The sequence below is a fragment of the Aulonocara sp. 'chitande type north' Nkhata Bay genome, linkage group LG15 (genome assembly GCF_057382095.1).
Source record: "Aulonocara sp. 'chitande type north' Nkhata Bay isolate Kocher_YH1m ecotype deep benthic linkage group LG15, A_spYH_male_GT1.1, whole genome shotgun sequence".
In the NCBI taxonomy this organism is placed as follows: Eukaryota; Metazoa; Chordata; class Actinopteri; order Cichliformes; family Cichlidae; genus Aulonocara; species Aulonocara sp. 'chitande type north' Nkhata Bay.
Window position 1 is genome coordinate 18258291 of NC_141358.1, and position 26496 is coordinate 18284786.

At 41.1% G+C, this 26496-nt stretch overlaps 1 protein-coding gene across 2 annotated transcripts in view; it reads left to right on the top strand.

The window, feature by feature from the left end:
- The window catches only part of jag2b (jagged canonical Notch ligand 2b), a 42916-nt gene extending 25922 nt beyond the window's left edge, over positions 1-16994 (top strand). The window contains exons 7-25 of one of the 2 annotated variants that reach the window (XM_086264778.1): positions 739-858; positions 1151-1261; positions 1379-1492; positions 3069-3182; positions 3548-3654; positions 7524-7686; positions 7798-7959; positions 8094-8207; positions 8367-8480; positions 8646-8759; positions 10307-10423; positions 10710-10737; positions 11250-11335; positions 12198-12311; positions 12598-12713; positions 13100-13348; positions 13443-13574; positions 13807-13957; positions 14085-16994. In XM_086264778.1, the coding sequence (XP_086120904.1) occupies positions 739-858; positions 1151-1261; positions 1379-1492; positions 3069-3182; positions 3548-3654; positions 7524-7686; positions 7798-7959; positions 8094-8207; positions 8367-8480; positions 8646-8759; positions 10307-10423; positions 10710-10737; positions 11250-11335; positions 12198-12311; positions 12598-12713; positions 13100-13348; positions 13443-13574; positions 13807-13957; positions 14085-14605 (2747 nt within the window). In that variant the 3' untranslated portion in view covers positions 14606-16994. The remainder of the gene's footprint in view (positions 1-738; positions 859-1150; positions 1262-1378; positions 1493-3068; positions 3183-3547; positions 3655-7523; positions 7687-7797; positions 7960-8093; positions 8208-8366; positions 8481-8645; positions 8760-10306; positions 10424-10709; positions 10738-11249; positions 11336-12197; positions 12312-12597; positions 12714-13099; positions 13349-13442; positions 13575-13806; positions 13958-14084) is intronic. The other variant, XM_086264779.1, reaches the window with a different exon arrangement.
- Positions 16995-26496: the final 9502 nt, after the last annotated feature.

Below are 26496 nucleotides of genomic sequence, written 5' to 3' on the forward strand. Positions count from 1 at the left end.
CTTTAGGGTGACCTGGCTTTTAGCCTAAAGCTGGTGTGCGGCGATCAGTTAGTTTATTTTTGGGAGCTTTAAAATAATGAAGCAAAGAATATAATTGTGAAAAACTGCATTTATACAGATAAGCAGACTAAGTCTACACAGCTAGTGGTCTGAATACAGTAAAATTTATTTTAATGCAGTGCAGCAGAGGGGTTGAGAAAACACTGTGCTTCCTGTCAAAGTGGACAGCTGGTGCTTCTTGCTGACTGAGGAATCTGACGAGCTTTCTGGGAGCTCTCTGCTCCAACGGGATAAAAAGTGGAACAAGACGAGAGCTGTTTGTTCCACTTGTAATTGTTAAAGAGAATTATTAGTAGTGTCACTTCAGAATATACCAATACAGATAAAATTCTAGTATTCAGTTCAACCAGGAACAGTTTTGTAAAAACATTATTTTGACCTGCATTAACTCATATTTGGCAGTATGCCTCTGTACCCGTGTCTAAGATTGATGTGAAACATCATAAACACGTGTGGCAACAGCTGTCATCTTTGATTTTTGTTTCTGAGTGGTGAAGTTCTAATCCTCATGTTCCTTCTGAACATTCACTTATCACTTAATATCAAACTTCTCTCTACCTGGTTGAAAATATAGCGCAAAGTGAAAAAAGACAGCTTCATAGATTTTCTGTGCTTCTCTTTGCAACCTTGAGTTGTCATTTCACTTCACTGTGCATCTCCTTGCTGTTCTTGCTCCAGATCTGAATTACTGCGGTCGCCATCAGCCTTGTGTTAACGGAGGAACTTGTATGAACACCCAGCCAGATGAGTACCACTGTGCCTGTCCAGAGGGCTTCTCTGGAAAGAACTGTGAGATAGGTGAGAGAGAATCCACTCCCTAGAGGTGGGCCTTCCATGTACAGCATATTTTCTGCCCTCTCCTCCGCTGCTGCCGCCGCCTCCTCTCTCAGCTATACTGGCCTTTGTTTTGCTAGTCAGAAATACATGGCACTTTTTCTGTGAACTTATTTACAGTTTGTAGGGAAAGCATCCAGCAAGACAAATGGAGACTTGTATTTTTATTTTTTTTTTTAAAAACAGGAAAAAAATACCCAAACATATCTCATATGAAATTAATGTTTCCCTTTCTTCCACACTATTGCTTCTTCAGCTGAGCACGCCTGTGTTTCCAGTCCTTGTGCAAATGGTGGTACATGCCGCGAGGTTCCAGCAGGGTTTGAATGCCAGTGTCCTCCAGGCTGGGATAACCCAACCTGTGCCAGTGAGTGTCTTCATTTCTTTTCTACACACATTTTTATTTTTATATGATGAAAGTGATTTCCAGCCATGAAAATCAGGTTTTTGATCAGTCAGTCACTTACCTGAGTATTTTCCTCAGATTTGGATGACTGTGCTTCCAGTCCATGTTCTCATGGTGGAACTTGCATTAACCTGAAGGATGGATTCGAGTGTGTGTGCCTCCCTCAGTGGGAAGGAAAGACCTGCCAGATAGGTGAGTTTTGTGTGCATACACATATTAGTGTGTTTTTATTTCAGCCGGGGAAGATGTTTTTCTGCCCTTTTCCTGTTTGTTCCTTTTCCTAAAATAAATAATTGGCCTTTGACACGCAGGCATAGCATTGCTCATCATTTTGGAATGAAACTGCCATGTCACAAGGCCACAATATAGGATGTTGGTATCCTGAATGAGCTGGCAGCTTCCCACAGCGTGACCACCTTTTTCTCAATGACTTTATGAGATACCAAAGCCTATATCCGGCTGTTTGCTGGCCACTCTCTGTGGCATTCATTTCTGTAGAACCCCCCCTCTCCGATGAGCGGACGTGACCAGCATAAAGTCAGGAAATGGATTACAACCGGTAAACAAAGTTGGGTTGCGTGTGTGGGGGTAAAGGCAGGAAAGAGATCCCGAGAGTTCAGTGTCGTTTTACCAGCTCCAGTCTCAGTTTACAGGCAGCTATAGGCCTCCTGTCTTACCTGGCCATTGGTGCATGTGTAGAGTTTGGGGTTTCATAGAGAAGACAGGTGTGTGAGGGGAGTGTAGCAGGACTCCCTGCGGACTGCCCTCTCCTCCCCAAACACCCACTTTTAATACCTGCAGGTGGTTGATGTTTGTGAGTGAAACTGTTAATCTTTATTGAACAGGTCAAAGTGGTGTATAGAATTACTGTGAGGTTGTCTATATGGCGCACAAAACATATTCTAAAAATATTATGAAGTTCTAAAATAAACTTTACGTAAGACTTAATTACAGTGCTTTTCTCTCAGTCTGGCTAAAATCTCTTAAGCAGGGAAAAAAACACCCTGTGATGCAAATGGGGAATTTTTTGCGAAAATGACGTCGACTCAGTGCACTACAGGATAACTCGGTGCTAAATATTAAATTCAGGTGAACTTTCGCAGATTTTATCACTTACACTGAATTTGAAATTGAGATCCTGAAAGTAGCTCGGCACTTTTACTCTTCAAAGTTTGTTTCCATGTATTGTGGAGTAAAGGCTTGAATAAAGCTTTTTGTGGCGCTTAAAGCTGTGTGAAGTCTGATACAGTGCCTGAGGTGTTGTCGCCTGAGCCTGCGTCATTTTCGGTCTGAAGACTATAGCTTTGAAAGTGGAGAGAACTCTGTGGGTACAGAAGCGAGCCTATGAGACCGCTCCACCTGATCTTAACCAGCAATGTTTTCATTGGTCAAGAAACTGAAAAGAATGAATATATTTATATCAAATTTTGTGCTTTTGAATTCCAATAATAGGCAGGTAATTTTATACCAGTACTCTGTTGACACCAACTGGACAAAAAATTTAAGAATTAAGGCACTTGAGCCATTAAATATTAGACGTTCATAAAGTTTTGTAACTCAGAAGTTGACCAAAAATCCTCATTATTTAAACTGTTCTTTGATTAACTCTTTATTCCTCGAACTTTACCTCACTCGAACTTCTGAGTGTTCGATTATACAAGAGCGCAGGTGCCAGCAGGCCTTCAAAGCTGGGTTGCTGGTCTCTTTCCTATCTTGTCCCTTCTCTGGTTTCATTCAATTGATTGACTCCTTACTCCTGCCTTCACAGATGCAAATGAGTGTGCAAGACAGCCCTGTGTGAACGCTTACTCTTGCAAAAATTTGATTGGCGGATATCACTGCAGCTGTTTTCGGGGATGGTCCGGACAAAACTGTGACATCAGTCAGTATTCCTCCCTTCAAAGTCGCTCCTAAATCGATAACTCTTCTTCTGGTTGCTCTCGGATGTCTCCTCCTCACTTTCTGGATGCACAGCTTAGGTGTACTTTGGCACCACTTACTTTCCACACGTGTGGCAACGTGTTCTTTTCTCGTCTCGCAAACCGAAACTCCAGCTGTGTTATGCATGCCCAGTTACATAAGAGTCTATCTGGCACCCTTCTCACTTCACTAGTTTTTTTTTCTTTTCCTAACTTTTACTTAATCTATGCACAACTGATAGCGCATCGTTCACTCTTTTAGTGGAGTAGCATTTTTAAAATGTATGTTTGCAGGAAACTTGCTAATTCTTGTTGTCTTCCTCTTCAGATACCAGTGCCTGCCACGGTCAGTGCAAGAATGGAGCAACTTGCCGCGCTGTGTTGAACAGCTTTGTGTGCGAATGCCCACCGCAGTTCACTGGACAGCTGTGTGAGGTGAGTCTCATGTTACCCAGGTTCTACCAGTGACCAACTGCAATACGTAACGTAGCAGTAGGCTTCATTTATTAATTTTTGCTGTGAGATGCTGACTAACCCTTTATTGCATCTTGTGGTATAAAATATGAGAGGCGAAACCTGTTTTTTGCTGTAATTCCATAAACCAATATCATGCAGGATTTATGGTTTGTGTAAAGTGCTTTACTGCCTTTCACATTTCTGGACTTGTTGGCCTTGCCAAGGCACACTTTTGGTTTTCACAATTTCACATTTTCAAAGTTTGTTTCAACAAACGCTTGTAAATTAGTAACGTTGATTATTTGATCGATCCAAAACCAGAAGTTTCACACACTACCTTAACTTGAGCTCTTTAGTGCTTAGGACAGGGTTTGGGGGGAATTACCTCCTCAACATGTCCTGAAGTTCTCCAGAAGCCTGGGAATGAACTAATCATTTGATTCAGCTGTGATGACCCAGGGCGATACCTAAAACCTGCAGGACACCGGCCCTTGAGTTCCCCACCCCAGGCTTAGGGGTCCAGGACCTGTGGAGTTTGTATGTTATGTCCACTTAAGTTCAGGGTGTTTTCTTGGAGGTCTAAGGCTACGTTCACAATGCAGGTCTTAATGCTCAATTCCTATTTTTTTTTTTTTTTTTTTTTTTTTTTTTGGTCTGGTTGTTCACACTACAAATAAAATGTGACCGCAAATGCTTTGTGGTTATATGCATGTAAATCAGGAGATGATATCTCTTATTATAACCTGGTATCATGACCGTAAAAGGTGATCTGTTTGTTTCACAGATCTTCTGTAAACGTAGAACATTAACAAAATGCCATCATAGCGACTAATCATGTGCAATTGTACCAGCACTGATGGGGAAATGGTTTCCTGTGAAGTTGGATGCTAGAAAACATGTTGTGAAGCAAAGCAGCCCATGAATTGGGATGTAAGTGTCATTAAGATGGACTAGAAATTGCCCTAAACTATAAAGACAACCAAAAAGCCATAACACAATAGTCATCTGATCCAGCAGATCATTAAACTCCCCTACGTGCCAAATCGCTGCTGTGATCTGCCAAAACGTGCAATGTTGTCAGCCTCCAACCCTGCAAGCCAAGTCCACGTCACAATTCATACTTTTATTTCATAAAGATGCCACATATTGGTGTCCCTGCTGCAGCCCTTCATGTATGAAGCGAGTGTTTGAATGTAGGTTAGCAGTGAGGAAACCGACACTCAGCTGCATCTCTTGGGGTCCTGAATGGAGGACATTGCTGGTCAGGAGCCAATCCTGATTTAGCATCTCTACTATAAATATGAGCCTCTCTGAATGAGGGGACCCTGGATTTCTGCCCGCATACTACAGAGCTCTAATGCCTGCTGTTGCAGGGCCGTATAGTCCTACCCCGCAGTGCCAAAACTACAATGCCTCCAGCATCGTATTTCTCTGATTAGATTGTGACTACACAATCAAGTGCTTACTGGATTAATCAATGTCATGTTTGCCTCGGTGTTTCATGTCTTCAGAGAAAATGGGTACAGAGAAAAGGCTAAAGGGGACAAATATGATGCATTTACTTTTATGGTAGTAGACATGCTTAAATTTAGTGAATTTTGTGAATTTAAGGGGCCAAGCAAAAAAGAGCTTTATCTTTTTATATTCAAGCACTCTTACTAGTGTGACTCTGCGAATATCACTTTTAGTCGGTCAAGCACTAGGTCCCAGCGTGAAATCTCATATTTGCTGCCTTGAAATCCATTCATGGTTCCTAAATATCTTGGTGATCTGATTGGCCAATGCTTTTTTTTTTTTTTTTTTTTTTTTTTTTTAAAAGACTCTTGTTATGGAAATTAAGCAATATATTAAATTATCTCAGAGTTAATTGAGATCGCGAGGTACCAGCTGCTGAATAATGATAAACGAAAGAAATTCTAATCATTACACGCTGACATCAGCAGGACCCAGGTGGATGCCCGCCTCCATCTGCACAATTATACCTCTGGTGGATGTAGTGCAATAGAAAGATAATATCCTACATGAAACTACTCGCAACACGGTGAATGCCATCTAGTGAGATTTTATTCACGCGAAATCAAACATCTCTAAAGCAAGAGATATCCAAAAATGGGCAACTTGCATCTAAACAATCTTAGAGGTGTGAAGAAAAAAGGGAAAATAACAAAAAACTTCCAGGAATACCCGATTTAACCTTTGCCAGTTTTCTCTTCAGAGCCAACTTTTCAAGTTATGACCACTTGAAATGGTGCATCTTGCAATTTCGCTTAAACTTGCCCGGGTGGTGCTGGTGACGAGAGCCTCTGTCTCCTGTAGAAAACTTGATGACAAGTGGACAACATGGATACGAGTTGAGAATAACAAAGAAAGAAAAGAGGGGGTCAGTAAAATGTGAGTCCTCAGTTGGCAATCTACATTTAATTGGGCCCTTTTTATTCACAGAGGACATGTGGGTGATCTAAGCGATCGCCAAAAAGTCTGGCTAGACACAGCAAAAATAAATTATGCAATGAAACGCACTAAATTCTGGGCTCTCGCCTGCTGCATTAACAATGACTTTTGTGCTCTGGACAGCGCAAGCAGTTAACAGTGATGTTCTGCAGATTTATTACCTTCAGACGTGATTCCCTGACCACACACGTGCAAATACTAAAGAAAGAAGTCTGGCCCTGACACTTAAAATAAACTGTGTGTGACCACAAACTTCACCAACCCCGTTGCCCAATTCCATCTCCCTTTTTCAGCACCTTAAATGGCAACGGGTTGCAACCCAGAGTTTATGCACAGTTATGCTCTGTTTATAGGAACTGAAAGATTTTCTGTCCAATCCCAGAAATGCCGTATGTGTAAATGGCTGAAGTTATCACTCTGACCTCTAGGCAGCTTCTCTCTGTGTCAGAGGATTTATATTTATGTGTTCGCTTGTCTCTGCATGATGTGGAACCAGCTTCATAATGGATAGCCGTTCTTTTGCCTGCTCCGTTTCGCATTCTGACTCCTCTCAAAATAATCTTGAATGATAACGCAGGGCAGAGATGTAAAACCGAAAGCATGGATTCTGTTGATGAGCTTAGTAAAAGTTTCTGAGGCTTACATTGCTCGTCCACTTACTCAGTTTGTTCATAATCGCAGAGGCTTGAGCCAAGCTAAGCTGCTCACCTTCAGACTTTAGCTGTCCTTACTCCAGCTGGCCTGATTGCTTTATTATCATAGGCAGTTTAATGTGATGATAATGTTTTCTACCACTTAGAAACTCTTTTGTCTGTAAAACGGACTGATATAGTGTGCATACAAGCATTTCCTTCTATACTCAAGTATAATCTAACCAACATTCATACACATTCACACTCCGATGGGCATCGGAGAGCAATTTGGGGTTAGTATCTTGCCTAAGGATTTATATTTGGCATGCAGACTGGGGAAGCCAAAGATCGAACCACCAACCTTCCAGTTAGTAGCTGATCTGCTCTACCACCCCACAATTCGTGAGCACTTGTTGAAGAAAACTTTGCTGAGTGTACTAAGTCACACCAGTTTACTGTATTGTTTGCCGGGGTTTTTGTGTCCAACATCAGGCTGTTAGTTTGAGGAAGCATCCTCAACATTTGTGCTTGCAATGACCTGGTGAATACAAATGGACTGTTTTAACATATAGTGCTTTAGATCCTCTTGGTCTCCATCATCACCTGAAGAAGATACCTGGCTGTGTAAAGATGATGGACTATGTTTACTGAGTGATTTTTATTTATTTTTTTCCGCCATCATTGGTCTTATAATTGGAACAGTCACTCTTTTAATGTGTATATTTTGTTTGTCCTTCCCCCCCTCTTCTCCTGTTTTTTCCAAAGATCCCAAGCTCGTCATCTTCTGATGCCTGTGATCCAAACCCTTGTGAGAATGAGGCCAAGTGTCATAGCATGGAACAGGACTTCTACTGTGCGTGTCCTGAAGGCTACGAAGGAAAGATGTGTGAAAGGCTCAAAGAGGATTGCCAAACCACTCCATGTCAAGGTGGCTAAAGGAATCTGCAGGGGGGAAAAGGCTGGAATAGATCGATAATATGAGAAAACACTAAACCTGAAACTTGTTTTTTTGGGGGGGTTTTTGGTTTATTTTTGACAGCTATTGACAGCTGCAGCATTGCTGTTGCAACCAATGACTCGGATGGCATACAGAACATACCCTCCAATGTCTGTGGCGCACGAGGACGCTGCATCAGCCAGCCAGCCGGAAACTTCACCTGCGTCTGTGATCCGGGTTTCAGTGGCATCTACTGTCACGAGAGTACGTAGAGACTTGAGCTTTCAGATTCTGGAGGTGCTGTGTGGTCTGTAATTCATTTTTGGGGTGTTTTTTCTTTTCTTTTAACCCTTTCAGTATATCATTATATACGTCATATCATTTTCTTTTTATTTTAGATATTAACGACTGCATAGGCAACCCATGCAGAAATGGGGGAACCTGCGTTGACAGAGTGAACTCATTTCAGTGCGTTTGTCCTGATGGATGGGAGGGCCAGCTCTGTGACCACAGTGAGTGATTTCCTGCTAGTCTTTGTGTCCTTCTTAAACACAAAGTCACGGCTGGTTTAAAGAATCTGCCACCACTGCGTTGCTTTGTACCAAACACGCCACAGTTTATGCAAAAGTGAATGAAACACTTGAATCATAGAAACCTTCCTCCTTCCTCAGATGTCAACGAGTGCAGACACAATCCTTGTAAGAATGGTGGACAGTGCATCGACCTGGTAAACGACTTCTACTGCAACTGCACCGATAACTGGAAGGGCAAGACCTGCCATTCCCGTGAGTTATCTGCCTATGTGTTAATGGGTGTGTTTATGTTCACAGCTCCCAGTAGTTCCAGCTCCACCTTTTGTGTATTTTTACAGTTTCACAGCTGTAAAACCGATGTCTACATTTATATCATTATTGGATTACACCAATTATTAATTAATTTCCTCTTGCCAGGTGAGCGCCAGTGTGATGAAACCACCTGCAGTAATGGAGGAACCTGCAATGACCACGGGGATACCTTCCGCTGTGCATGCCCACCTGGTTGGGGAGGAAAGATGTGCAACACAGGTGAGGCAGAAACGGAATACGCTAAGGTTTAAGGAAGCTAATGGCTTAGTTTTACGGGAGATTTTGTCAGAAATCCAAAAACTTTAAAATGTTTACTGAATGCTTTTTGCTCTGCTTTGCCTTCACTAAACAGACGATGCATGGACCAATCATTACGGCTACATTTGTAGTTGCTGGGAGCTCTTAATGCTTTTCATAACTATGAAATGGGCTGTTTCCGTCACTGGCTTAAATTGTCATTAATGGACACAATGCCAGGCCTAACCTTAACCCTCTGAACAAGCTGAGAAATGTGTGTGGGTGAGGCTAAGCCAGAGTAATGCTAATGATGGATTCAAGGATGAAAAAGTTTGGCTGTTAATCAGCCCTGATTTTAAACCAACTGCAGTTCCTTATAGGTGAATAAGTATCATGTTAATAAGAAACTGTCACAAATTGACAGGAAACATCCACTTGTAAGATTATCAGAAACTTTTCTGATGCTTTATATTACTGACATTATTGTATTTTAAAACTAAGTGTAGGAGATGGAGCATGATTGTCTTTCACTCATAAACCTTATGGTGGGCAAACTTGGAGTAATAGATGGGATGTCTGTTGGCCCTTCCTTAAAGAAATGTCATGCAGTCTTATACCCCTTCACTTCTTGAATAGAACTGAGAAACAACCAGCTGTGTTAGTCTCGATTGGTTAGATTCAGAGTAAAACGGGCTACAGTGATTGCTGCAAATTTGCAAGACTTGGCATATCTTTTAATAACCACGTAACTCTTAGAACAGCCACCTCTGATCGGCTTCCATTGTTGGTGTCGCATTTCAGCAGTTTAATCCTGTCTGATCGGTGAGCCAATTTTAGGTTGACGAGAAAGTTGGCGAATGTTTTAATCGGAAGAGGTTTTGGATTCTGGTGACGGTCCTGTTTTTCTAGGTTCATATAGAAACTGTAAACATGACAAACGTAATGGCATCAGCAGTTTAGCATTTAAAAAAAAAAAAAAAGAAGTGGGAAATGAAAATTCATAACAAGTGAGCAAAGTACCCATTTTTTTGCAGAATAGAACCCATTATAAATATCTGAATCGCACTCATGAGAGACCAAACGGTTGACCTTGCATGATAACCTGAGGGCAGAAGCTACACCGCCATATGGAGTGGATGATTCAGACAATCCAATATGGTATTAGCCTTCCAAGGAGGACCTCCCTGAGAGCTTACTTTTAGCTAATTTAAAGGCTGGCTGGAATTAGTGGGACAAGCATGTCCCAAATTACCTCGCCTTTCACAAACACTCAGGTAACAAGTAATTATTCAAGCCTGTTGCTAAAAAAATAGTAAAATGATGATAAATATAGGCTGGTAGAACATAAAATAACTGTCTATAGGGACTGTACGGTAAGTTTATAATGTGTAGGAAACCTGTAACCTTATTCCCGGTAGTTTAGTATCACCCACTTGCTCCACTGCTTGGAATCATATACCTGTGTATGTGTTGCTCTTTTGGGTTTTGACAGTCTAGTGCACCTCGTGACTCACTCTCTCTTTCCATAGCTAAGAACAGCACATGCGCCTCCAGTCCTTGCTCTAACGGAGGGACTTGTGTGGGAGGAGGCGATACCTTCACCTGCATCTGTAAAGAGGGCTGGGAAGGCCCCACCTGTGGACAAAGTTAGTTTTACTGTATAACTTTAAATATAACTCACGGTAAAATCACCATAATTGTGTGTTGGGTGTACTGTTTTTGAAGTAGAGGTGAAATCTGTTGCAATGGGACATTTAAGTTTTATTATAAAGTTTGCAAGTAACAAAAGCTTGAAACCCATGATCTTATTAGGCTGGGATTATTGCTGCATTACATGCATATAAATAATAGACTGGTCAATTCAGATGTGGGGGGTAGCATGCCACATGTATGCAACAAAGATGATATATTACTTTTTCTTTTCTTCAACAGATACAAACGACTGCGACCCTCATCCATGGTATGTAACATTTTTCTTTCCTTGCACACCTCCCTGGCTCTTTCATCTCCACGCTTTACTCAGACCTTACAGGCTAGAGGGGTGAAGGGCCACTAAAGCAGTGGAAGTTGTCCTTAAATCAAGCCTCAAAGGGCATCTCGCAGAGGAGGGGGCTCAAATATTGAATAGGACAGTGAGAAGTGGGAGTTTTGTGGGGAGGACAAGAGTCCCACCTACCCTGTGGTGAATGCAGGTGGGGGGTAGAATGGCAGAGGGGGTGTACGTGTCCATTCTTTCCGTGCGACCTGGGGGGAAGCTTGGCTTTTGAGGAGGAATGGAAGAAGGCCTGATGAGGGGAGGGGAGGAACTGGACACACCTATTAGCATTTGAAAGGTGGAGGCTTGTATTGATGGGTTGAACTGAGTCTTGTGACACCCCCCCCCCCCCCACAAAGGCACACAATCGATGTGCTTTGTTGTAGCTGGAAAGGATGTACGGCCTCATCTAACTGTCAGTTTCTTTGCTCCCTCAGTTACAATGGTGGGATCTGCGTGGACGGAGTCAACTGGTTCCGGTGCGAGTGCGCCCCCGGTTTCGCCGGACCTGACTGCAGAATCAGTGAGTGATGACATGAGGTTAAGATGAACCGATTTTGGATGTGATGGCTAAAACCAACCGCAATGATATTCCTGATGAGAACATGATTAAGAGGATTGCTACATGGAAGAAGGGGTGGAAAAAAGTATAGGGCGTGGAAAAAGATGGCTGTATTGACATCTAAATGTGAGACCGAGACAGACCCCTCTCACTTTCTCTTAGTCCTTTAACGCCTTGGGGGGGTCAAAGGTCATCCCTCCTCCGTACTCACACAGTCACATATTCACACATTGAAGACAAATAACCCAGTGACCCCGAAATTCTTCTTTTCTGCTCCTTTGTTTTGGACGGATAGCCTTCACCTTTTTTCTGGGGCTTAAATTTGAAAATTCTCATTCAGACATGTTCATGTGAAATCTGGGTGACAATGGCCTGGAGGTTCCCACTGACACGGGAGGCGAGGCTTTGTGATTTTTATTTTTGCACTTTTTGGAAGTTTTTAGTTTTGACTGGCTGTTTTCGGGGTGGGGGGGTGGGGGGTTGTTATTGGGGGGCGGTTTTTGTTTGTTTTGTTTTGTTTTTTTCCCTAAAGCATCAAATGCGATATGATTGTAAGTGGGGGAAAATGTGACTTTTATAGTTATTTTCTATCTTTTTGAATTAACTTTGTCTGTAGAACAACATTTATTTAACAATGCACAGCCAATGGTGACTGGTTGCAAAAAAGGCATAAGAAGGCCATGTCTTGTTTTAAGATGTCAACTTTTTCCCAGTAGCTCAAAGTACTTAAAACATCAACTTTCAGGGAGCTTGGAAGACTCGTAGACCTAACTAATGGTTTAACATTTTGTCTTAAATTGTGGTGTTTTTCCTCTTTGTGTAGACATAAACGAGTGCCAGTCTTCACCCTGTGCCTATGGAGCCACCTGTGTGGATGAGATCAATAGTTTCCGATGCATCTGTCCGCGTGGAAGAAGAGGAGCCAGATGCCAAGAGTGTAAGCACGCTCAAATTTAAGTGATTTCAGGATGAAATCACCTCCTTTAGATTTACATTATTGGCTAAAACCATGGAGTATCTTAAAAACAAAGTTTTGCATTGAATGAGCTCCAGTGGCACAGTGGTTTAAGCTGAGGGCTTTCACTGTCTGGTTATGACATGCAATTACGAATGTCGTTATCTACTGCAAGGGGCTTAGACCAGAGAGGAGAGCTGCAGGAGGACAGCTGGAGATTTTAAAACTGTTCCATAAGTGCATCATGGTTCTTTCTTCCTATCTATAGTCATAGGCGTTGGGAAAACTTGCCACTATACTGGGCTGCAGTTTCCACATGGCAGCCACTGGGAGGAGGAGTGCAACAGTTGCCATTGCCTCGATGGCAAGGTGGATTGTACAAAGGTAAGAGACTTAATTACTATCAAAACGGCGTTCTGATTAAGAGCTCATCGTGTTTATCTTATTCCTGGACCCTAAAGTTAAATAACCGCCTATGATTAGAGCCTTCAAGGTACTCTTCTTTCGCACCTTTGAACAGATTCCAGGACTTGTGCTATTTTTAGATGGCTTGATTGATATCCTGTTATTAGCTTTTCCCTTCTGTGTCTTTGAGTTCACAATGGATATTATATTCAAGGGAATATTTCCAGAAGCATGAATGAAAATGCTTTCATATGAAGTCGCACTCCCACGTGATATTTTAACATGGTGACAAGTGACGCAAGAAAGAAATGGCAATGCGAATGTTGTCTCACGTCTAAGTGAATATTTTGACCTTGTAACACCAGGTGCTGTGTGGTCGCCGTCCGTGCCGGCTCGAGTCATCGGGCCGTGACCAGTCCTGTCCGGCTGGACAAGAATGTCTGGAGCATAGCTACTTCACCTGCTTCTCCCCCCCTTGTCATCAGTGGGGGGTTTGTTCAATGGTTGGACCTCCACCTCCACATGTAACCACCAAGTGCCAGCCAAACAGCGGCCATTTGGACAACAGCTGCGGCCGCATAACACTCGTTTTCAACAGAGACAAAGTACCGCCGGTGAGTAATCAGCCACATATCGCTTTGAACCGTTTAAACTACTTTTTGTGTTGCTTCTGATTGATGCGTTTTGGGTTTTTGTGTATATCTACAGGGAACAACAGTGGAGAATATCTGTTTTGAGCTGAGGTATCTTCCTGATACTAGACACTTGGCAAGAGACCACGCTCTTCTCCTTCTCTGTGATCTCTCTCATTCAAATCAGGATGCTGTAGAGGTGGCTATAGTAAGTAAAAGTGAATTAGAGTGGTGATTATTCCATTGCCTTCTAAAACAACCTTATTCTAGCTCATGTTGGAGATTTTACCAAGCTTGATTGACACAGATTTATGGGTGGGGGCATAAAATACACAAACAGCCAGTGCCTACCATACAACCCAAGTGGCACACTCAATAAGATGTTTGGTTGGGACTTCATGGTGTCTTTTCTCTTCCTTTCTTTTTGATTTGGTTCTCAGTCTTTCCATCCAGAGGATTTACCTGACCACAGTCTGATCCAGGAGACAGCCAGTGCCATTGTGGGCACCTTGTCTAAGCGGCACAATAGCACCATAATGCTGGCAGTCATTGAGGTCAAAGTGGAAACCCAGGTCATGCGTCCATCAGTGGGTAAGGAATGATTAACGCAAATGTTGCACAATGGTTTCATAGGGCCAGCCATTTTTAGTTATTGCTGACGTCGCACTCCTACTGACTTTACTTTTTCTACAATTTCCTTCCATGTTGATGTCAACAGATTACCTGGTGCCTCTACTATGTGTCGCCTTTTGTTTGCTCTGCCTCTTCTGCATCATTGTATGTGTTTGGTGGACACGCAAACGGAGAAAAGAGCGCGAGAGGACCTCCCGATCAGCCGCCGACGACAGCGTCAACAACCAGTGGGAGCCACTGCGGATCGTTGTGCGACGTCAGCAGGAGCAGCAGCAGCTGAAAGAAAGCAACAGGGAGGCTGAGCAGGAGCGCAAAAAGCTCATGGGCCCCTCCTGTCGGACGTATGATGAGGAGGAGGAGGAGACGGAAGGCGAGCTTGAGCTCGAGGAGGAGTGCGGTGGAGCAGAGGCGGGAAAGCAGCTAGTTTATAAGTACTCTAAAACTGCAGTGCGGCCCAGTGGAGGAGTGATCTGCACCATGCACAGCTCCAGTTCACCTCTCAAAGCCCCCCACCGGACCCCAGGCTACAGTCCCAAAGACAACCGCTGGAAAAATGTCAGTGCGGTCCTGACTGGTCAGAAAGACCTCAGAGACTATTGTGTATGAGATATATATAAACAAATGAGTTGCAGTGTGGAAGCAAGAGAAGCTGCAAGGCAGTGACTATTTTTAGTTTGGACTATTTTTGGAAAGAAAGGAAAAAATGCTTTTTGTTTATATAAGCCATTGTTTGCTTCATTTTCATGTTTTCGTCACTGTCACCTGAAGTGATTTTTGATTCAGGAGGGCTAGAGCACAGTGAACATCCTTTTTTCATTCTGTTACCTTATTTTCCTTTACATGTACACAGGAGCTGAGATGTAATGATATTTCAGGAGGCAAAAGAAGCTTCTTGCAATTTATGTTTATGGACTTGTTGGTAAATGGTGAGTCACTGATATGGATTGAGGGGAAAAAAAAAACAGGCTGTATAATGATTTTATTTTTTGTTTTGTTTACAGATGAGTATGATTTTGTTAAACTATCAGTGGGTTCCTGTTCAGTGTCTGTTGGGGCAGATGCACATTAAAGGGAGAGAAAGGGAAGGGTTTTAGAGACATGGACTGTTGTTGCATTCACAGTAACAGGGGAAACTCTCCCTTTGCTCTAGTTTCCTTCCAGCTTTGCCCACCTGTGGCCGTCACACGCCAGCCTTACCAAAAACACTTGGCCTGGAGGGGAAGAGGGGGCAGAAACCCCAGTGCCTACTATGTGGCCTTCCTTGTTTTTGTTTGTTTTCCTTTTCTCCTGTCTCGTTTTCTTGGCTGAAAGCTCTGTTTGATGATTTTTTGCAGTATTTGAGTTGGTAGCAAGTGCCTTTCTAAGAGCTGCGTTCAGGCTCCAAGTTGCGCTGCCCAGTTTGACCTCCTTGTTCTCAAATCTCAAAGGGATATGTGTACATTTAGACTTCAATTTCACAGCAACGCCATTCAAGGTATTTGATCAAAGCAGAAATGAATACTCTGTACATACATGTAAATACTAAAGGAGTCGCTGTGTATATTTGAAATAAGTAACTTAAAAGACAAGTCACACATTTTTATTATTATTATTATGATTAATATTATTTTTATTTTTTTTACAACGCCATTCCTTTTATTTAATGCCTGTCCAAATAGGCAGGTTTTATAACACTTAATACTCAGAGTCCCGCAGTTAAGAGTTAGGAACATTTACAATGAGGTACCACCTATGAAGGAATTTATGAAGGGTTTATAAATGGTGTCTATTTTTTGAGGGGGGGGGGGTATTAATATGTGTTTTGAAATATTAAAGAAAAAGTGATGTTTTTGGTTTTTCACCTTTACATTATGTGATAGAATAACTTTCACAGGGCCGAGGCATCACTAGGCATCCTGTTCGTGTCATTGATGTTATTTTGGCTTTTCTTTCAGTCTAGCATGCAGTCTCAATATTAGCTTCCCTTAGTGTTTTGTTGTTGTTGGTTTTTTTTTTTTTTTGTTTTTTAGGGGGGTGTATACACAATTGGCAAAGTTAGAAGTAGGAAGCATAACCTGGATGTTTTATTTTGTAGGAAAATGTACTATAAATGCTTTAATTTTGCTCTTAACTGTTGTTAGCCCTAAGATTTACTTGCTATTTATTTGTAAGTGCTGTAGAGAAAATCATATTGCTATTACGGTCAAACCGCTCTTTTGCTTTCTTTTTCATTGTTTTTTTTTTTTTTTGTTTGTTTTTTTTTTTCTTTTGTCTTTCTTTTCTTTTTCTTTCTTTTTCTTTTTTTTAAAAGCTGCCAATACTATAGCCTTAACAAGTTTCCAAACCATTTATAAACCCATCACAAACCCTTTTATTTCAGGTGCCTTAATGTAACAGTGCATTGTTTGTGTTATCAGTGGTCGTGTTATGTTGTTGGGGTTTTTTTTTTTTTTTTTTTTTGATGTTGTTCCACTATTAAGGCAGGTAAGACATCTTGTGTAGTGTGGTGTGCTTTATTCGCTTGAGTAAAGTGCACTGCTGTCACTTTACTGTCATGGAGATTTCTAAAATAAAACACAGATGGATGGTTTAAAAACAAAAGAAAAACCAGTCCACTCTTGGCAGTTTAGAGTTCTGAATGTGGATGTTGGGTCAAATGTGGACATCTTGCATTAGCATTAGCTTGGTTTAAAGGCTTTAATGAAGGGAACAATGTTTGCAGATGCAGATTTTTCTTTGCCATCATGCAAATGTGTTTTAAGTTACCAACTCAGTTTAAACAGTTTTACCCCTTTTCATATCATGTCATTGTCTCAAAACGCCATTGTATTTCTGTAAATGGGACACAGCAAAATAAACAATTAAAGCTGCATCACTGCTGGTGTTAAAAGCTGAATATGCATATTGTATACATTTTATTGTACAAGGGACATGCGTTAATTTTGTACAAAGCAAAAAGGGTGTTTCATTGTTTTAAATAATCATCCTACCTATTTATTAAAGCAGTTTTGACACACCATGATCACACTTGTAATATTTGGTTTACAGTGCAAAAATCACCCCAAAATATTCACATCCAGTGTAAATTGAGCAGCAACATTTAACGATTACACACATTCTGATTTGTCAATGTATTTTATTTTTTTTAAATTAAATCTTGCCTTATACTACAGTCAGTCTAGAGAAAATGCTGATTGGAGATAGTGGGACACCCAAGATGTATGTCATTCTACAATGCACCTCTGAAATCATTCCCCTTGAAATGGTTGTTTCAAAGACGGGGACCAGATAAGCAAGCACGTGCAATCAATGGCTGTCCTCAAAACAAAATGTCAATCAAGGTGGCAAAAACATAGGAATATGATGGCGTCATCGGTATACACAGAAATTCACGTTAACTAGTTCCATCCAGATAGAATGTCAGATTTAAAATAGAAACTTAAAAGTGGGAATACAAACCAACTGAGCCTTGTGATTGAAAGTGGTTGCCCACAGGCCGATTATTGAATAGTTGAGTAGTAATTCTTTTGGGAGCAGTTCACCCTGTGATTTTGCAATATTTGTCCACAGGGATAAAGACGAAAGCACAAAGTGGGCAAAATAAGCTGCTCACTAAATTTACTTCTGCTCAATAACTGTATATGTATTTAAAGGAGCTTGCAAAGAAAAGCGTCTGGACTTTAAGTTGCTTGAAGACGTTTCACCTCTCATCCGAGAAGCTTCTTCAGTTCTAAGGTCAAATGGTGGAGAGTCCCAGATATAAACCTAGAGGGGTCACTCCCACTAGGTTTATATCTGGGACTCTCCACCATTTGACCTTAGAACTGAAGAAGCTTCTCGGATGAGAGGTGAAACGTCTTCAAGCAACTTAAAGAAATCCAGACGCTTTTCTTTGCAAGCTCCTTTGACTACGATGACCTGGATGACTGAGAACCTTCACAGACATATGTACATGTATTTGTATTTGTAATGACACAATACAACTTGTAACTGCTAGCATTTACCCCAGAACTGCCATCTTCTGAATTTCTGCAGCACTTGCCCTTGCCCTCATCTGTGTGGTCTGCGAAGGACCTGGATCGATTGATCCAATAACCTCGCCAGCCTCCCCGCCGTCCTGTCATCACTCATGCTCGCACCACACCAATAGAATCTTGTCTCCTGCTCTGGGCCGATCTCTTCTCTGCCAATGGGAGACTGGCGTGATCGTCCAGGCCACATAAGGATGTGAATGTTTCATGAGTAATGTTATGGTGTGTGGTGTGGGTGGGACAACTTTTTTCCTCCTCGTTCCCATGGGTAGCCCCAGCTGGTGCTAATGGGACCTTCCTTTGTCAGAAAAGCCAGATCAGCTTACAGTTTCGTAGGAGTGATGGTGTTATAGCGGGAGAAGGGAAGTCAGCTGATTATGTTTACGGCTATATTAATATATAGATGACTGTATCATTTTAGGAAGGGTTTGGCTGGTCTTAGGATAATTACATCCTGTAAAAGAGATCTGGTGGACATGAGTAACCGATATCAGAATGTGGTGTTTAATTTCTGCAGAAATACTGTCTGCAGTTCTTGCTGCTTTTATGACTCAGCATTTATTGCTTTGTGCTCTAAACAATTTGTTTGAGCATGGCCGTGCTCCTCCTGCTCTGTATGAGGTCCTTTAAGGGGGGCTATCATGCTTTCTATCTCCATATTTTTACCCTTGGACTCTAGTGGAGTATCTCTGGATAATTCACAGTTCAAAATAATCCATATTTAATTTATACAGTTAGGGCTTGGTACAGTTTATTCTCTGTATGAAATAAGTTGTTTTCTCTGGTCACGTGTAACATATGCATGCACCATCAAGCTAGATCACACTTTATTAAGTACACCTTGCAAATCTAGGCTTGGACCACAGTATGGTTTGAGCAATGTCTTTATACGTGATGGCATGAAGGTGCTGAAAACATTCCTTAGAGATTTTGGCTCATATTAACATGATAGCATCACACAGTTTCTGCGTATTTGTCAGCTGCACATTCGTGATGTGAATCTCTCGTTCCACTACACCCCAAAGATGCTCTATTAGATTGAGATCTGGTGGCTGTGGAAGCCTTCACCAATCTGAAAGTGACTGCAGTTCGAGTACAATGAACCTAAACTGGTCCAAGAAACCAGTTTGAGACTATTTTAACTTTGTGACCTTATCCTGATGGAAGGAGCCATCAGAAGATTGGTAGACTGTGATCCCAAAATTAAAGAACGTGGTCAGCAACATTACCAAGATAGGCTGTAACATTAAACAATGCTCAATATCCTCCAGTCCATTAAACCACCCCCACAACCAAGCTGAACTGTTTATAAGGCAGGATAGATCCATGCTCACATGCTATTTATGCCAACTTCTGACCCTACCATCCGAGTGTCACTGTCAATGTCATTATGGTGAGCCCATGTGAATTTTGGCCTTAGTTTCCTATTCTTAGCTGATATGAGTGACAACTAGTGTGGTTCTTTGCTGCTGTAGCCAATCCACTTCAAGGTTGGCTGTGTTGTGCTTTTCTGCATGTGTTTGTATGTATGTCTCAACAAGGCATTTTCTCCCAGAGAACTGTCTCTCACTGGATATGTTCTCTTTTTGGAACAAACTAGAGATGGTTTTGTGGGAAAATCTTTGCAGTTTCTGAAATACTCAGATCAGCCCTTCTGGTGAAAACAGCTACGCCATGTTCAAAGTCATCTTTCTTCTCCATTCTGTCCAGTGTATATATGACAGAAAACACAATTTGGTTTAGAAGAACTTGACTAGCCTTCTCAGAGGCCTAACCAAGACCCCATCCAAAAGCTGGGAAGCTGTCATTGAGCTAAAGATTTATTAATTCTCTTCGTCTTTGGACGGTGATTGAGAACAAATCCGTGCAACTAGGTTCCAATTCCAATATCTTGTGGAAAATCCGAAGCTTAAAGAGTGGAGGTTATTATTAAAGCATGCATATGTTGTGTAGCTCTTACTGTTATGCTTTTTTCACGTGTTATATTGACGGAATCTTGGATTGACTCAAAGTCATAAGAGTCCCAGCTAAGAACTGGGAGATCAGTGACGGCATCACACATGCTGTAAAAAATTTAGCCATGTGGCATTTGTCACTCCACTTACATGCACTTACTTGTAGCTTTGTTCTAGCTGGGAAAAGGTTAGGTTAACAGGAAACTAATATTCTGATTAAGTCTGTTATGTATATAGTCCAGCATTCTAAATCACAAATTTGCCATTAGAGAGCTTTTACAATATGCTCTGTAAAACGTTATTTGCTTGACCTACATTTAATCTGTTTCTGCTTTTAATGCCAACATCAATTTTTTAAGTCTAATCTGGAAGCATACCAATATTTATTTATTGCTGTTGCTTGGTACAAGGAAGTAGGAGTGTGATGCCAAGTTGCTTTTGTGACTGTCGGCATCAATTCCCCCCACATACCCCAGACTGCATCAGGAAACTGACACCAGATTCCAAAAGTAGCTCTCCACAACAGCCAAGGACATTTCAGTGCTGCATTTGTAAACACGTAGTACTACTACAGACAGCTCAAAATGGCTGAAAGGATTCACAAGGGACATAAACAGCTAAATATTAAAGGTCACGACTGCTTTTCTTCATTAATTCAGAGGAGGTTGTACACTCTTTTATAGACACATACTCCCTCTGCACACACAGGCAGACTAAGTCTGAGATGGTATTTTTTTCTGTTTGCTCTGCTCGCTCTAGCTGCTCTGTACATCTGTTGATGTGGGTCTTTGGGACCATCTGACTGTAGAGGCAGCTGGGTGACAGGATTTAAGGCTAAGCCCCTCGTCCCTTTAAACACACATACACACATAAGGTCTACTCACACATACACACGCTGAACGTGGCCCTTATTGGACATCAAGCTGGCGCGTGCTGGTGGACAGCGGGGCTGCAGCTGGCACTGTGGGTTGTTTAAGGCAGGGAAACAAGCAACAGTGTACTGACTGAGTCTGTGTATGTGTGCTGGGGGAGTGGTGTGTTTACTGGCACTGCAGGTCTCTTTTGGCGCTGCAGAAACCCCGACACGTACCCTCTGCACCAGAAGGCGGGGAGGGCACAGTCTTGGCAGAGAGGAGGAGATGGCTGGGGCTGCAGGAGTGCAACAGAGATCCATAACAGCTTTTCTGGGACAGCTGTTCGATGTGTGTGTGTGTGTGTGTGTGTGTGTGTGTGTGTGTGTGTGTGTGTGTGTGTGTGTGTGTGTGTGTGTGAATGCCATGCATCTAAATAAACAAAGATTAAGATGAAAATTAAATGATTTGTGGCTAAACCTAGCATTTACACTGAGACAAATAGATAATGCAACATAGACAGAGGTTTAATCACTGAAATTTAAACTGATTCTTAATTATAACTATTTCTAATATTGATCAGTCTGATGATCATTATTTCAAATTCATAAATATATAAAATTTTCACATTAAAGGTAACAGGAAACAGGATTTTATGGAGTAATTTGTTTTTGTTTTGTTTTGTTTTTAAGCAGTGATAATAAAAATTTCTCAATTTTGATTGATTCAAATTCTATTTATTGACTAATAGTTTTAGCTCTAAACAACACTGAGAGGTAGATTAGCTGCCTATCCTCAAAAACAATGTTAGTTGTCCTCTGGGGATTGTGTGTGTACATAGATATTTAAATGTAAATCATTCTTCTTCACAACCATGGAAGCAATTCAAAACAAACATGCTGGATTTTGCGGGGTCAAAGGAAAGGTCAAGAGGCCAAAAGAGGATAAACAAACTGTGAATTTTAATCTACTTCCCTACCACAGTCGGCAGCCACTCTTGTACATGCATGCTCATGCAGTAGCTTGATGCCAGTGCATGCACAGCACTTGTTGGTCAAATTGATACCTCTGGTTTAAACGTGTTCTTTAGCAACTGGTGGTGAAAAACAAAGTGCATACATTACATGATTATGAAGATGGAAACACTTATGGTCAGGGCTGTGCTTTTTTGAGATTTTGCAATATTTGCCTCCACATATTCCATGCGTGTCTGTTTGTACATGCTCAAATGACAGTGTGCAGTGTAACCTTACACTCTGCGCAGTGATACGCAAGGTCAATTTGCCCCTCTCCCAGCCCAAGAGACACCAGGGAGTGTAAAACACCCTCAGGAGCTACTCATAAGCAAATTGCAATAATGTAAAGTGCAACGAAACTCAAAGGTAACTGGCATAACACACAGTGAAGCACTATAGGGATGTTTTTACTGTTGTGGTCACAAGTTTACCTACACTCATCATGGGCAGAATTGTCACGATAACTTTTAGTGGCTCTGCACTGATACAAGTTTGAATTTATTTAGGATTTTCTCCAATTCAGTCAAAAGTATACATGTAGGCTACAATTTAAACTTACCAGAAATGGAAGGAAATTTGTTTTTGGTCGATTGTTTATGTTATTCATTTATATAAAATGTATTTGTGGGCTGAGTATATGGCATCGGGGTCTGATCTAGTTCAGTCAAATGTGGTATATTTGACACCAACTGACCACTGTAGCAGGGTCCTTGCTCACAGGTGCTGCACTAATCAGGCACCTGCTTGTCCTTACCTGGGCTACTAGAATCTCAAAACAACATCCAATAGCAAGCTAAGCTTTTGGGCAACGGCAGAAAAGATTTGGCAAGTTTTTAATGGGCACAGCCCACATACTAAACTTGGCTGTTTTCCTTTAGAGATGTAGCACTATTTAAGGAGAAATAAACAGGCTTTCCAGTCATATAAGAATAACTGCCAAGAAGGATTTTACAACAAAGAAATAATCAATCAAACACAAATTTCCTTACTTTTTGCTAGGTTTTAAAACCATTTGATGAATAACTAACTGAAGTGATGCGATTATGCAGTATTTAGCACGGTTGCCTAACAGCATCAAGGTTCTGGGTTTGAACTAATCTGTGTAGAGGTTTTTACACTAGAAGTATTTGCTTGTCTGCCTTCACACGCATATGAACTTGAGTGAAATCCCATTCTTAATCCATGGCTTTAATATGATGTCGGCCCACCCTTTTCAGCTACAAGAGCTTCAACTCCTCTGTGAAGGCTTTCTGTGGGGTTTCGCAGTGCATTTGTGAGGTTAGACACTAGGAGAAGGCTTGGCTCACAGTCTCCACTCTAGTCCATCCCAGTAGTGTCCTCTCGGGGTGAGGTCAGAACTCTGTTCAGGTCAGTCAAGTTCTTCTACACCAAACTCCCTCATCCATGTCTTTATGTACCTTTCTTTTTGCACTGGAGGGCAGTCATATTGGGCCATAGACAAACTCTTCCCATGAAACTAGGACCATGAAATGATCCAAAATGTCTTGGTATGATGACAAAAGAAAAAAGAAGTGATTTCTCACTTCAAAGAATACGTCTCCACTGCTCTGGAGTCTAGTGGTGAAGGGCTTTTCATCGATGCATCCAACGCTTTGCATTGTGCATTGTGTGATGTATGGCATGGATGCAGCTGCTTGGCCATGGAAACCCATTCCATGAACCTCTCTACGCACTGCTGATCTGAAGGCTAAATTAAGTTTGGAGGTCTATCGGGATTGACACTGCAGAAGGTTGGCAACCTCTGTGCACTATGTGCCCCATATCCACTAGAGCTGGGCGATATGAGATTTTTTCATATCACGATATGTTTTTTTCATTTCAGGCGATAACGATATCTATCACGATATAAGCCAAATAACTATATTTGTAAGATTTAAATGTGCCGTTGCTCACAAGTAAAATGTGAAATAATCAGCAGCTTGTTTTGATTTAAATATTTATTTCCCATAATAAGTTCAACAGGGTAGATGTACTTAAGGAACATGAGACTTTTTCAGATAAATAAAGGCAAATATTGCAAACTACACAAAAGGCAGCCGCTAAAGCGTTTAAGTTTCAAAATAGAACAAATGAAACAGACTAAATTGTCAATTCCACTTAGAAAGAAAATATTAATTCTAAAAATAAATCTTAGTTTGTTTTACAGAAGAACAGACAAAACTGACTAACTTTTGTCAATATCAAATAAACTGAGAACTAAAAGGAAATTCTCAATCTCTCCTTGTTGTATAGCTTAGCTTTTCAAACAGTTTTAACAGTTACTTTAGTCTGACAAAAGCCGAATAACGAATTAGCGCTTCCAGTCAGACACTGAGGCTACGTCCACACGTATACGGGTATTTTTGAAAACGGAGATTTTCCGTTTTCGTTTTAAAAAATAATCCCGTCCACACATAAAGGCAGAAATGAAGGAAAACGCTGCTATGAACATGCCAAAGCAGCAGGTGGCGCTAGATTCCTAACCGTGCAGAAATGTTGGCCAATCAGAAGTCTAGAAGCCTCGGTGGGAAAAAGTAAACAAAGCTGGGGCATAGAAGCAGAACCGAGTCGTATGTGTGGAGGGACAGTAACTGTGTGTATATGTAAGCATTTAAACACTGCAGAGAGTAGAATTAACAGTAACAGTATTGTAGAAATTCATTTCACCGAAACAATAACGTGGCGCACAGTGTGACGCATGCACCAGTTTATTGTATTTCCAGACTTGCTTTCGGCACAATTTACAGTGCACGCTACTCTGTTTTTTGTCAGACTTGAAATAGCCGAAATACCTTCACACTACGGAACTTCTATGGCTCTTCCGTTCGACAATCTCTCCGGCGTTGGAACCATCATCTGTTTTCTCTTCGGTCACGCTCGGTTGATTTTTCTAGTCGGCACGCTTCCCAAACAAACACACGGCTTGGCACTTGTGCTGTACGTAACAAGTCACGCGACATGACGCTGCGGCTGTGATTGGTTCGGCTCTGCGCTACTTAATTTGGATTGGCTGACCTTTTTTTGGGGGGGGGGGGGGACAAGAGCGGAGAGGTCTATCGCGATAGCTTAATTTCTCTATCGAGTAAAAGTTATATCGCGATACATATCGTTATCGTTCTATCGCCCAGCTCTAATATCCACTGATTTTTAATAGTTGCTGTCATTCCCAGTTGTTTCCACTATGTTACAATACCACTAACAGTTGACAGTGGAAGCAAAATAAATTCACAACTGGATACACGAGAGGCATCCTATCATGGCTCTTGAGAGCGACCAATTCTTTCACAATTGTTTGTAGAAGCAGTCTGCATGCCAAGTGTATTGATTTTATACAACTGTGGCTATCAAAATGATTGGAACACCTGAATGCTATGATTTGCATAGGTGAGTGAATACTTTTGCCAAAATAGTATGTGTTCTCCCTGTGTGTGAATGGGTCCTCAATGGGTAATCCAGTTTCCTCCCACAACCTCAAGAATTACATGTTAGGTTAGTCAGTGATTGAGTGTGTGTGTTGTGTGTGTAATTATTTTTCATGCGGTATTGGTCTTGTGAATCATACAACCTCATTTTACAATGCTGTTCTATTTTATCTTGTAACTTCAACACAAAATTGACCAAATTATCTGCCAACAATTTCATTCACAAGATTGCCCTCAAGTAAATAAATCTAGAAATAACTGTTCAAGGCCAACCTAGGCAATGTTAGCTCAATTGAAATGAAATATTTCCCCATTCCTTTACAACCTTAGCATTAAAACACTGATTTCACTTTACATAGTAATTTTGTAATTTTATAATACTACATAATTTATCGTAGATATATATCTCTACAGAACATAAACTTATACTTTGGAATTCTAGTACACTTTGTTCACATGCTTTAAGTGTGATGTTGAGCAAAAGAGTTTTATTTGTGGTGGATTTGAACCTTAATATTACCTGCTGATATTGCTGTAACATATACACTCTTCATTAGCTAACTTTAGCTAGTAGCCTAATAGTACCCGTAGCTTGCAGCTAGAACAGCTTGGAGCTTGCTGTTAAATATTTATGACTCATTTTAAAGTAAACTATTCTGCCAAAGATACTTCAGACTTTGTATTGAAATGTCAGCCACCAGAGCTTTATATCACTGGCTGTAAGTATAAGCTGCTCGTCCTAACGTGCATATTACAAGTTGAGATTTTGGTTTCGGTTCACTCCTGTTTCTTGGCTCAGTTCATGTAAGCTAACACTGACTATTCCTCTGCTTTAGTCTTGGTTTCTACCTGTGGGCAGTAATTCAATGACTTATTACCTTTAGGGGTTTATTTTATATGTTATTTTATTATTCTTTCATGGTGCTGATTTATGTTCCTCATAAAATATGAACTGTGAACATAATTAGACATAAGAGGATTTTTTATGCTCTTCAAATTACACTGCATTACTACCATTCTGCACCAGCTTATGTCATCTACAGTATTATGCAAATATCTTGAGCGACCCCTCATTTCTTTAACTTTTGCTAGGAAAACTGGAAATAGGTACAGAGATTTATTGAAACGTAAAAACACAATACCAATAAAAAACCAATAAAATAAAAATAGAAAAAGTGGTCAAACCAAATACTGACTTTCAAGCCTATTAGAAAATACAGTATAAATACTTTGTATATTTCTA